The 13,473-nt window shown below is 46.5% G+C and overlaps 1 protein-coding gene across 1 annotated transcript in view; it reads left to right on the forward strand.

The window, feature by feature from the left end:
* The window catches only part of LOC129711986 (hemicentin-1-like), a 238,407-nt gene that overhangs the window by 182,346 nt on the left and 42,588 nt on the right, over nucleotides 1-13,473 (forward strand). The window contains exons 74-81 of the mRNA XM_055660084.1: nucleotides 1,442-1,569; nucleotides 2,745-2,901; nucleotides 4,680-4,801; nucleotides 5,877-6,041; nucleotides 7,953-8,060; nucleotides 9,390-9,527; nucleotides 11,265-11,393; nucleotides 12,289-12,558. Coding sequence (XP_055516059.1) covers nucleotides 1,442-1,569; nucleotides 2,745-2,901; nucleotides 4,680-4,801; nucleotides 5,877-6,041; nucleotides 7,953-8,060; nucleotides 9,390-9,527; nucleotides 11,265-11,393; nucleotides 12,289-12,558 — 1,217 coding nt within the window. The remainder of the gene's footprint in view (nucleotides 1-1,441; nucleotides 1,570-2,744; nucleotides 2,902-4,679; nucleotides 4,802-5,876; nucleotides 6,042-7,952; nucleotides 8,061-9,389; nucleotides 9,528-11,264; nucleotides 11,394-12,288; nucleotides 12,559-13,473) is intronic.

Consider the following 13,473-nt stretch of genomic DNA (forward strand, 5'->3'; position numbering starts at 1 on the left):
ACACAAAGTGCTGGAGTAACTCAGCAGGTCAGGCAGCATCTCTGGAGAACATTGATAGGCGACGTTTCAGGTCGGGATCGGGGTGGGAGATTGCAACCTTCACGTGGTCCGCCCTGCTTCACCGAATGCAATCAACCTGGCGTGCACAATCAAATAAGATCAAATAGAACAAGTTGTCTTAGATTGTGCATGCCATATGCAAGAAGAAGAGGTCGGGATCCAAAATGTCACCTACCCATGTTCTCAAAAGTTGCTGCCTGACCGCTGAGTTACCCCACCACTTTGTGTCTTTTTTTGTAAACCAGCATGGCGTGTGGTTCCTTGTGTCTACAATTCCCTTCAAGGTTGTACCTTTCCATATACTTGTAGTCCAGTGTTTGTAGACAAAAAGGCACTGGGACACACATTGTTCCTTGCCGTTGGTGTCTATGGTGATTGTAAACGTATCATTTGTTTCATGAATCTTGTGTTTTTGACTGTTGGCAGATCAATTTCCCTCTTGGGATAAATAAAGTTTTATCGTATGGTATGGTATAAAATGTTTAAGGGCCTGCCCGCCTAATTTAATGAATAGATTTTTTTTTTTAATTTAATTTTGGTAATCTTTTTATGATATTATAATTGTACCATCACAATAAAAGTGCTGTCTGCAATCATCTACATCAGATACAACATTGAGATTATCCAATCTCTTCATTCCAGGAGTCCATCTTACTCCATGGTCATTTGTACGTCTTGGTCTCAAGAATATTTTTTCTGCCAGATTGTTGCTCCAAACATTTTCTGTGATCCTATTCAGAAGCTGCAGGCCCTTACGTACAGAGGCTTGAAAGCACACACCACCAGACTCAGGAACAGTTTCTTCCCTTCTGTGATCAGGCTTCTGAATGGTCCTTCCATAAGCTAGAGTACTGTCCAATTCACTGCACCTTGTCTCTGGAACTGGTGCGCTACAATGCTGAGAATGATATTCTTCACTCTGTATCTTTCCCTCTGTAATGAGTTTGTCTCGATAGTATTTATATATAGAATTACCTGGTCTAATTTGGATGGCATGCAAAGCAAACTACCTGGGTACACGTGACAATAATAGACCTAAACCCTACAGGGTCAGCTCCATATTGTTGGATGCCTGCACACTCCTTTTCCTTCATTCATAGTCATAGAGTCTTACATAGTGGAAACAGGACCTTTGACCTAACTTGCCCACAGCAGCCAACATGCCTCACCTACACTAGTCACACCTACCTGCTTTTGACCCATATCCCTCTAAACCTATTCTATCCATGTACCTTTTTAAATGTTTCTTAAATGTTGCAATAGTAAAGTTGTGTAGTTATTGTACCTGCCTCGACTACCTGCTCTGTAGCTTGTTTCATATACCTGGCACCCTTTGTCTGTCTGTTTGTTAATTGATTGGCAAGTCTTCCTTTCCTCTCAGGTTTGACTTTCTCCCTAACGGTTCCCTGCGGATCCCCTCTGTGCAAGTGTTCGATGCCGGCCGCTATCTATGCTCAGCATCCAGTGCAGTCGGCTCCGATCAACATTGGATCGAGCTGCAAGTCTTGGGTATGTTTAACAATGCTACACTGACCATCTGAACAGCCATGTGTATATATATAACTCTCAGGGATAAGAGGTGTTGCTATTGATGTAACTCCTAGTCTTAAGGAATGAGAAATGAGGGGAGCCTTCGAGTAGACAAAGGAAAGGAAGACACAAACTAGTGACTGACCAGGGATATGAATTCATTTCAGGCCATTAAGGGGAGATACCCTCCTTTATCGGTCTAAAGAAGGATCCTGACCTGAAATGTCCCCTGTCCATTCCCTCCAGAGACATTGCCTGACACACTGAGGTCCTCCAGCACAGTTGTTTTGCATTAAGAGGAGATGATGAACATGTAGCAACTGTAGGACAGACATGAGCACTTCATCAAGCAAGGAAAACATTCACATCTTTTGATGTGATTTATTTGTTTGTTCCTGCAAATTAGAAAAGGGTGCTTGTCTGACAACCAAATGGTCTTTAGAAAAACACAAAGCATTGGAGGAACTCGGTGGGTCTGTGGCAGGAATGGACAGACTATGTTTTAGGTCAGAACCCTTCTTCACAGACTAAATGCAGTTTGTTTTTAGTTAGATCCAAAATGTCATCGTCCATTTCCGTCCACAGGTGATGCCTGACTGGCTGAGTTCCACCAGCATTCTGTGGTTTGCTCAAGGTTCCAGCATCTGTATTTCCTTGTAGCTCCAACCAGATGTTTTTGTGCCATTGGGATCCACATCAACTTCCTCTTTCCCAGAGCCTTTAAAGTTATGGAAATCTGCAGCTTCTCTCATCTTCCATTCTCCAGTTCTCAGCCCCAATCTCTGTTCACTCCCTTCTAGTTTACCTCATTGTACTTATCAGCCTTATCTAATTTGCTTCTTATCCTGACCACACTGTCGTCTCATTGCTGACACCGGGAAGAAGGTTCAGAAGCTTGAAAACTGTGACCTCCAGGTTCAAGAACAGCTTATTCCCGGCAACCATCAGACTGTGGAAGACTGCACAACATTGACCTCGGCAACTATGATCTTCTACAGACTGTGTCTTTGCCTGCACTGTGGGCTTTAGTTTTGCATGTTGGCCTGTGGCGTGACCCTATTTGGTTCTTGACGTTTCTCAAGGAATGAAACACCTGCGAATGTAGATTAATGCAGGCATGTCTCGGTCTGAGGAATGTTTACTTTGACTTTTAGGTGCCCCTGTGATCAGCCCTTCACCAACGAATGTCACGGCCGTGGCGAATACTCAAGCACAGATGAGCTGTGAGGTTTCAGGAAGTCCTAAACCTGAAGTGACCTGGAAGAAAAATGGAAAACCTCTGAACTTTAACCTGCAGCAGAACATGTACAGGTAACATTGAGGCTCTGAATTGAAAATAAGTATTTGCATGAATCCCTTGTTTGAAGGACAGGTTTCACACTCTGGAATTGAATCTGACCCAGGACAAAATCTGTCTCCTGCCTCTATAATGTCAATGCAAGGAATCGAAGGTGGACTAGTGGGTAGGGGTGAGGACAAATGAATGAACAGGTCACATACTGTGAGGAATTACTCCCAATTCGAAAGGTTCACACTAAAAACTGTCCATTTATTAAAAGGAATTGGACTGAAAGGGACGAACAGGGGCAAATGGGTCTCGCTTACATGGGGCATCTTGGCCAGCATGGATGAGTTGGGCCGAAGGGCCTGTTTCCCTGCTGTATGACTCTATAAGGTGGTCATTAGGAATCAATCACATTGGAAGGTTTGGATTCAGTCATAACCCAGAAAGGGTCTTGAAGTTATACAGCGTGGAAACAGGCCCTTCGGCCCAACTTGCCCACACCGACCAATGCCCCATCTACACTAATAAGGGTTGGTTCCTGATTACAATAACTACTCCTTTTTCAATTTCAGAATTTCATTAGTGTTTGAATTTAAATTCCACAGGCCCATTCCTCAGACATCTCCCCATCCTTCTGCAAATTCTTTCCTTCCTGATATATCCCAGCACTCGTTTGTACACTCCATTTGAATCTGCTTTGGTGTATTCTGACCAATTGCCATGTTATAAAAATGTTTTTGGAATTGTCAAGCAATTAGTCCTGTGAGTAGTTTGAATGTGTATACTCAAGAGCATTACTGGAAGTGATTAAGGCAATCCGTAAGGATATGCCTGGTCCATCACTGGTATTCATCTCCCTGCCGTTAAAATGGGTCTATAGCGGGCACAGCATCAGAAGGTCAGTCAATATCGTCAAAGCCACGTATCACCCTGGCCATGCTCATCTCACTGTTGCCATCAGAAAAAAGGTTCAGGAACCTGAGAACCGTGACCAGGTTCAAGAACAACATCTTCCTAGTGACCATGGGGCTCTTGAACACTGAGCTCAACAACTATGGACTGTGTTATTGGCTGCACTACAGCAGAGGTCAGCAACCTTGTTCTGCATAGGGGCCGGGATGCATGTCTGTGAGCGGATGGCGGGCCACATCTGTCATGTGTACATATGGATCCCGCCCCCCCGGATGGCAGGTATCAAATCACGTGTTAACAGAAGGTAGACAAAAATGCTGGAGAAACTCCGCGGGTGTGGCAGCTCCATGCAACCCTCGCATGTCTCAGTTTCTCCAGCATTGTTGCCTACCTTCAATTTTTCCAGCATCTTTCTTAAACGTGTTCACAGAAGGTGCGCGGCTGTGCAGGATGCGGTGCAGCCAGAGCTCGGCTGTGCGCTCTAATGATTACGGGGGGGAAAGCCTGCGGGCCGGATGATTTCGAGGTTACGGCCGCATTCGGTAAAGCTTCTAACCCCTGCACTACAGGCTTCAGTTTTACACTATAATAGACACCCTGTATTACTGTTAATAATCCATTGATTTTTATCAATAATGTACTGTAAGTATAATCTGTTATATTGCATTCTTGGGCCTGTTGAGCTGCAGCAAGTAAGAATTCAATTGTTCCTGTGTTGGTACATATGACACTTAAACACTCTTGAATCTTGCCAATAGAAATGATAACACAAAGGCAATTGTGCTGTTACATTTGCTCAAAAGCCCAATATAGTTTCAGCATCTGTAGTTTAGTGCTGCCGTTACTGACTGGTGGGTTGACAGTTGTTCCTGTGGCCCTCGTGTTCTTCCAGGTTGCTGCCATCAGGTTCCATGCTGGTGCTTTCTGTCACCACCGAGGACACGTCGTTGTATGAGTGCAGGGCTACAAACGAGGTGGGAGATTCCCACAGGCTCATCCAGCTGACCGTGCACGGTGAGGCTTTCTTGTCTTGGTGAGGGGGGTGTGGGTCTGGGGAGGGGGTGTTGAGGTTCCTTGCTGATCGACACGGCTTAGGGTCGAGGACATGGAAGCAAAGGGGAGCAGGTAACAGGGTGACGGTTGGATTTGGGCTGGCGTGAAGCTGGGGGCAGCTCCATGAATAGGACATAGAACATCAAACAGTACAGCGCAATGTCCGTGCCGAACATGATGCCAAAACCATCTGCCTGAACATAATCCACGTTCCTGCATCCCCTGTGTATCCATGTACCTATCCAAACGTCTCTAAAAAACATATTGTATCTGCCTCCACCACCACTTCTAGCAGCACGTTCCAGGCACTCTTCACCCTCTCAGTAAAAAGAATCATCTCTTTAAACTTTGCCCTTCTCACCTTGGCATTTCCATCTTGGGGAGAAAGATCTGACTGTCTATCTTATGTAAGTCTCTCATAATTGTATGTACCTCTGTCAGGTCACTCCTCAACCTCGAGCGTTCTGAAGAAAACTATCCAAGTGTGTCCACCCTCTCCTCATAGCTACTACCCTCAAATCCAGTTATTTATCTTATCTGAAACCATTAGTTTCCTGTACTCATGCCTCCGTGTGCTTGTAGCTCTTGTCTTAAGGCAATTCAGACTGTTTCTTCCATTGTCAAGTGTACAAAAGGCTATAATCATCTGTGACAATTACAAAGGGGAAACGTTTGTCCAATACCTGATCCATTAAAACACAAAATGCTGGAAGAACTCAGCGGGTCAGGCTACACCTGTGGAGGGAATAGACAGACAATATTTCAGGTCGGAACCCTTGTTCATACTCGAAACATCGTCTATCCAGTCCCCCCACAGAAGCTGCCTGAGTTCCTCCAGCACTTTGTGTTTTACTCAAGATTCAAACACCAGCATTTTGTTGTATCTCCTCCTAATCCATTAATGTGCTTGTGCATGTAAGACTGATGCGAGCAAGAATTTCACTGTCCTGTTCCTTGTGCATTGGACAATTAGACACCCTTAACCCCCTCATGTGAAAGGTGTTATATGTAATATCTCTGTATATTTGTACTCCAGTCCCCCCATCAATTGCAGATGATTCTCCAGATGTCACGGTCAGTACGATGTCCCCGGTGGTGCTACCGTGCCATGTCACTGGAATCCCAAAGCCTTCTGTGACTTGGATGAAGGATGGAGGCCAACTGGGGAACCGAGGGCCTGGGTACAAAGTCCTGCCCACAGGTCTGTGCACGGTTCACTTGCTTTTAATGGACAAATATACCAATGTACATTTGGTACACGTTAAGGCCTTTTTAAATTTTGGTGAGTGATTTAGCGCGGCACGTTAGCGCAGCGGTAGAGGTGCTGCCTTACAGCGCCAGTGACCCGGGTTCGATCCTGGCTATGGGTGCTGTCCGTACGGAGTTTATACGATCTCCCTGTGACCTGCATGGGTTTTCTCCAGGATCTCCGGTTTCCTCCCACACACCAAATATATACGTAGGTTAATTGGCTTGGTATAATGATAAATGATCCCTAGTGTGTGTAGGATAGCGTTAGTGTGCGGGGATCGCTGGTTGGTACGGACATGGTGGGCCGAATGGCCTGTTTCCGCGCGGCATTACTACACTAACTCCACTAAGCTAAAATGTAATATGTTGTCCCCATGTGATCTGCCTTATACAAAGGGAGCTTTAATTAACTTTAAACCAGAGGGTTGGTCATCTCCTTTGGATCCATGGTCCGTGCTCAATTTGTTAACATCTGTTACCATAACAACAGATGGTGGTTTGGCCTGAGATCTTTGCCCCCTTGGTTTGGAAGGAGAAATCAGTCTGGATTCCTATCATCCAGCCACCCCTGATATTGAACGTGGTAACATGTTGACATTGGGTGCGATCCAGCAATGGGCTTGGCTGTGGGACTCCTGACTCATCCCCACCCCCACCCTAAGGTGAAGGGCCTGTTTCCATGTTGTGCTTTTTAATCAAGTTAATCGATCTATTCATGCGAAAATAAGTCCAGCTGGGATTTGGACCTTCATGAGCTGGCCAAGATACTGCCTGATTATTCAACACTTATTTGTCAAGCAAAAAGCAGTCATGCAAATCATTCGGTTACCCATGTTTGTCAATAAAATTGGACTGGTCTGTGCCTTTTAATAGTCATAGAGCTGTAGAGCACAGAAAAATGCCCTTCAGCCCACTTGTCCATGCCGGCCAAGTTGGCATAGCGGGCTCGTCCAATTGGCCTGCAATTGGCCCATTGCCATTGAAACCCTTCCTGTAAACACGAGCCAAAGTCATTGTGTGATTTAAACGCATCTTTAATGAGCACTTAGCAGCACTTAGGACAACAGGTTATCAATACAGGGTTACACAAAAAAGCTGGAGAAACTCAGCGGGTGCAGCAGCATCTATGGAGCGAAGGAAATAGGCAACGTTTCGGGCCGAAACCCTTCTTCAGACATGATAATGGTGTTTAAGAGCGTTTTAGCTGGGCACATGGATATGCAGGGAATGGAGGAATATGGCAAGGGGAGACTAGTATAACTTATGCCCCTGTCCCACTTAGGAAAACTGAACGGAAACCTCTGGAGACTTTGTGCCCCACCCAAGGTTTCCGTCCGGTTCCCAGAGGTTTTTGTCAGTCTCCTTAACTGCTTCCACTACCTACAACCTCCGGCAACCACCTGCAACCTCCGACAACCTCTGGCAACCACCTGCAACCTCCGAGAAGTTTTGCGTAACCTTCGATTCTCCAGCATCTGCAGTTCCCTCTTAAACTATTTCCTTCGCTCCATAGATGCTGCTGCACCCGCTGAGTTTCTCCAGCTTTTTTGTGTAACCTTCGATTCTCCAGCATCTGCAGTTCCCTCTTAAACACAGGTTATCAATACATCCTGGCTGTTCGAACTGAATGGGGCCGGAATGGGGCGTTAGTATAAGTGTTATGGAGGGGTTGAGTTAGTGGTGCTGGCCTGTGTGCATCACATGCATCATCAATCTACACGTCCTATCCATGTTTCTGTACAAATGTCTTGTGTAAGTCATAATTGAATGGGCTTCGACAGCTTCCTCTGACATGCCTTGCACATTTTCACAGGGGGTTCATAGTTGCCAGAATTGTTTTGGAACTTCTATATTTCTTTAGGTGCCCTGGAAATTGCCTTGGCAAAGCTGAGCCATGGCGGCTACTACCTGTGCACAGCTCGGAACGTGGTGGGGACAGCACATAAACACGTCGCCCTCATTGTGCAAGGTAAACGGGCAACGAGCTTTCCATCCGTAGCACCGCATGTCCTTGTACGGTGCTGAAATACTTGCACGCAATAGGGAATTAATATCAAATGACACTTAGACCACTGAACAAGCCCTTCCGCCCACAATGTCTGTGCCGAACATGATGCTTATGCCCCTGCCCCACTTAGGATACCTGAACGGAAACCTCTGGAGACTTTGCGCCCCACCCAAGGTTTCCGTGCGGTTCTCGGAGGTTGCAGGTGGTTGCCGGAGGTTGCAGGCAGTGGAAGCAGTTAAGGAGACTGACAAAAACCTCTGGGAACCGGACGGAAACCTTGGGTGGGGCACAAAGTCTCCAGAGGTTTCCGTTCAGTTTTCCTAAGCGGGACAGGGGCATAAGTTATACTAGTCTCCCCTTGCCATATTCCTCCATTCCCTGCATATCCATGTGCCCAGCTAAAACGCTCTTAAACACCATTATCATGCCTGCCTCCACCACCCCTAGCAGCACGTTCCAGGCACCCACCACCCTCTGTGTCACCTCCCGCTCATTTCATTTCAACGTTACCCCTCTCTTTACTGTATGTTACTCTGCATGAGTGAGAGTCGTATTTCCTTCCTTACACCAGTGAACATACCCCAAAGGTACACAAAAATGCTGGAGAAACTCAGCGGGTGCAGCAGCATCTATGGAGCGAAGGAGATAGGCAACGTTTCGTCCCGAAACGTTGCCTATCTCCTTCGCTCCATAGATGCTGCTGCACCCGCTGAGTTTCTCCAGCATTTTTGTGTACCTTCGATGTTTTCCAGCATCTGCAGTTCCTTTTTAAACAACATACCCCAAAGGATGTCCTAAGATTGTGAAAGGCCTGGTACTTATAAATTGAAGGAAAAACAATGTGCTGAAGGAACTCAGTGGGCCAGGCAGCATGTGTGGAGGGGATAAACAGATGATGTTTCAGGTCCAAAACATTATCTCTTCATTTCACCTCCACGAATGCCACTTGGCCCACTGAATTTCTCCAGTAGTTTGTTGTTGATTTCGCTCAAGATTCCAGCATTGTTACTTTTTTGCATATCTATCATGCATTGTTTTTTTTCATCTCAACATCATCGTCTGTTATCTCTCGTTTTCCCTTCCCCCCTGACTAGTCTGAAGAAGGGTCTCGACCGATTCCTTCTCTCCAGAGATGCTGCCTGTCCCGCTTTTTGTGAGCATCCAGCATCTGCAGTTCCTTCCTACACATTCTAGCATCTGCAGTCTCTTGTGTCTCCCATATAAAAAATCACTGCTTCTTTTCTTAACAAGTTTATCACCAGGATTTATTTTGTCTCTCTGCCGTTGCAGAACCACCAGTCATCAAGCCCCCTCCTGCCACCTTTGAAATTGTGGTGAATCATGGCATTATCCTGCCCTGTGAATGGACGGGCACACCTAGACCCAGCATCACCTGGCAGAAGGATGGCGTCACCATCTCAAGCTCAGGTAAGGTGCCAGTCCAAGCCCGAGGCAACGGCCTGAAGGGAACCTGCTCCAGCAGAAAGGTTAAAAAAAAACTAGGATATAGTCTCTGTCCTGGGTCTCCTCCAAGGCTAGAGCGAGCAACACCAGAAATTGGAGGAACAGCACCTCATATTCCGCTTGGGGAGTCTGCATCCTGAGGGCATGAACATTGAATTCTCCCAATTTTGTTAGTTCCTGCTGTCTCCTCCCCTTCCTCAGCCCTCCTGCTGTCTCCTCCCATCCCCCAGCCCTCGGGCTCCTCCTCCTTTTTCCTTTCTTCTCCCCACACCCCATCAGTCTGAAGAAGGGTTTTGGCCAGAAACGTTGCCTATTTCCTTTGCTCCATAGATGCTGCTGTACCCGCTGAGTTTCTCCAGCTTTTTTGCGTACCTTCGATTTTCCAGCATCTGCAGTTCCTTCTTAAACAGGGTATAGTCTTTGGTGGGGAGATTAGAGAGAAGATGGGGGAGCATTCTTTAACCCAGAGTACTAGGGGTCTGGAAAGGAGAGGCAGAAAGCTTCATCACTTTTAGAGAGTACTTTGATTAGAATATTTCTGTCTCAGAATGCCACTCGTTTCCATGTTCACGTGTAAAATCCAAATGCAAGGTGCGATTGGCTCATTTTGGCTCATTTTTTGACGAAGGGACTATCCATTTTCTTCACTGTCTCATGTAACGTGGAGAGAATGGGCAATGCCAACTCTCAATTCTTTTGACACAGCAATACATTTGTTCCCTTCAGTTTAGACCAGATCTGACCAGTGATCCTCTATGCATGCGCCACTTCACCCTGTTGAATTGCAACAGAGACCCTGTCATTAGACATCCATGTCAACATCAAAAAACACAAAAAACTGCTGGAGGAACTCAGCAGGTCAGGCAGCATCAATGGAGGGCACAAACAGATGACATTTCATGTTGGGATCTTTCTTAAGCATCCTTCATCTGAGGTACGGTTTCCAACCTGAAACATCAACTATTCATTCCCTTCCCAGACGCTGCCTGACCCGCTGAGTCCCTCCAGGACTTTGCATTTTGCTCGAGAATGCAGCATCTGCAGTCTTTTGTGTCTCCATTCATGTCAGCACTCCCATCAGCCAATAATATTGTGTTAGCCTGGGTAGAGGTAGCGGGCATTAAACTCCAGGGACAGCTTCTTCCCCGCTGTTATCAGCCAACTGAACCATCCTATCGCCAACTAGAGAGTGATCCTGAACAGTGGCGGACTGGCCAGGGTGTCAGCTTGCCCGATGGCAAGTGGGCCCCTGATGAAGTAGGCCCTCTATATCAAGTGGGCCCCTGATGAAGTGGGCCCCCTATATCAAGTGGGCCCCTGATGAAGTGGGCCCCCTATATCAAGTGGGCCCCTGATGAAGTGGGCCCCCTTTGTCTCCTGGCAACCAATATTTTTAGACCCAGTCCGCCACTGATCCTGAACTACTATCTACCTCATTGGAGACTCTCAGCTATCTTCAATCGGACTTTACTGGACTTTATCATGCACTAAATCTTATTCGCTTTATCCTGTATCTGTACACTGTAGACGGCTCGATTTTAATCGTGATACAGACTTTCTGCTGACTGGATAGCACCCAACAAAAAGCTTTTCACTGTACCTCGGTACACATGACAATAAACTAATTATTCCCAGGCCGAGCTACACAGTTCTGTGTCTCACGCCGTGCGTTGATTAAATGATGACTATTATCTGTTTCAGGATATTTTATGTTGGCTAATGGAGCGTTGGAGATCGTGAGAGCTACAGAAGAGGATTCTGGGCATTACATGTGCATTGCCCAAAATGCAGCAGGCACAGCTCTGGGCAAAACCAAACTGGTGGTACAAGGTACGGGCAAGAGAGAGGACCATAAAGGGCACTATACGCTTGGGTTTAAGAACTGAAGATGACAGGACTGTCATAGGAGGAAAGATTGAAAAGACTAGGCTTGTATTCACTGGAGTTTAGAAGGATGAGGGGAACATCTTATAGAAACATATAAAATTATAAAAGGACTGGACAAGCTAGATGCAGGAAAAATGTTCCCAATGTTGGGCGAGTCCAGAACCAGGGGTCACAATCTTAGAATGAAGGGGAGGTCATTTAAGAATGAGGTGAGAAAAAACATTTTCACCCAGAGAGTTGTGAATTTATGGAATTCCCTGCCACAGACAGCCCTGGCCAGATTACCGGGGATCAGACACATTGACCTCACATTCCAGTGGCAGATACATGCTGACCTCTCTTCCCGGAGAGCATGGAGTTGTACATTTGACATGGTTTGGTTGATTTGGTGCATAAATAAGTTGCAAATGAGGGGGGACCTCATTGAAACTTACCGAATAGTGAAAGGCCTGGATAGAGTGGACGTGGAGAGGATGTTACCACTAGTGGGAGGGTCGAGGACCAGAGACCATAGCCACAGAATAAAATGATGCACCTTTAGGAAGGAAATGAGGAGATATTTCTTTAGTCAGAGGTTGGTGAATCTGTGGAATTACTTTGCCACAGAAGGCTGTGGAGGCCAAGTTGATGGATATTTTTAAGGCAGAGATTGATAGATTCTTGATTAGTTCAGGTGTCTGAGGCATTGGGGAGAAGGCAGGAGAAAGGGGTTGAGAGGGAAAGATAGATCAGCCATGATTGAATGGCAGATAGACGATGGGCTGAATGGACTATTTCTGCTCCTAGCACTTATCAACAAATTGTGTCATAATTAATTTAAATTCTCTCTTTCATTCAGTGCCGCCAGAGATCAAAGCTGACAGCAGGGAATATAAGGCCACCATTCACCATTCCACCACGTTGCCTTGTGAGGTGGCAGGCCGGCCTAATCCGAAGGTAACCTGGGTGAAAGATGGCCGCCCGCTTAGTGACCAGAGATACATGCAGATGTTTGCCAACGGAACGCTGCACATCCCACAGGTCCAGCTTGCTGACGCGGGATGGTACACCTGCATTGCCCGCAACAAAGTCGGGGTGGTCAGTGTGGACAGGACTCTGGTGGTGCAGGGTGAGGGCTCATTGTCTTCCACGTCTTGGTAGCATTTGGGTCAGGGGTGTTAATTGGCAATTTAACATTGCCAGCTTTGCTTGGCGTGCATGCATCCTTAATGTGAATGTCAATGACACCACCTCATGTAATGCTCGTTATTACTGGGACCCCCCTCCTCGAATCCAACCATTCCACCAACTCCTGCTACACAGCTGGTATCCTACATTGCATGAGGAAGCTCTCTCTCTGCCAGGTTAGATGTCATAGAGGTGCCCCTACAGTTTTTAGAGATAGTCATGAAGCAAGGAACCACAGGGCAGGTGGCTCAATAACCAATATGAATCATACTACAGGGAAACAGGCCCTTCAGTCCAGATTCAGATTCAGATTCAATCTTTATTGTCATTGTGCAGTGTACAGTACAGAGACAATGAAATGCAGTTAGCATCTCACCCAGAATAGCGAACATAGAATAATGATAAATAAATATATATATGTACATACATTAGTAGTAGTGCAATTGTTCTGGGGGAAGGAATGTCCGGGGAGGGGGACTGGCAATCAACAAGGTGCAGTAACAGCCATAGGGAAGAAGCTGTTCCTGAACCTGCTGGTCCGGCAACGGAGAGACCTGTAGCGCCTCCTGGATGGGAGGAGGGTAAACAGTCTGTGGCTGGGGTGAGAGCAGTCCTTGGCGATGCTGAGCGCCCTACGCAGACATTGCTTGCTTTGGACAGATTCAATGGAGGGGAGTGAGGAACCGGTGATGCGTTCGGCACTTTGCCTATGCCCACCAAGATGCCCCATCTACACCAACCCCACCTGCTCGCGTTTGGGCCATATCTCTCGAAACCATTCCTATCCATAAATCTGAAATGGAATCTGTTGGAAGTTCCGAGTAGATGGGTGGGATGTGTGGGAGGGAAGGTGTGC

The sequence above is a fragment of the Leucoraja erinacea genome, chromosome 31 (assembly GCF_028641065.1).
Source record: "Leucoraja erinacea ecotype New England chromosome 31, Leri_hhj_1, whole genome shotgun sequence".
In the NCBI taxonomy this organism is placed as follows: Eukaryota; Metazoa; Chordata; class Chondrichthyes; order Rajiformes; family Rajidae; genus Leucoraja; species Leucoraja erinaceus.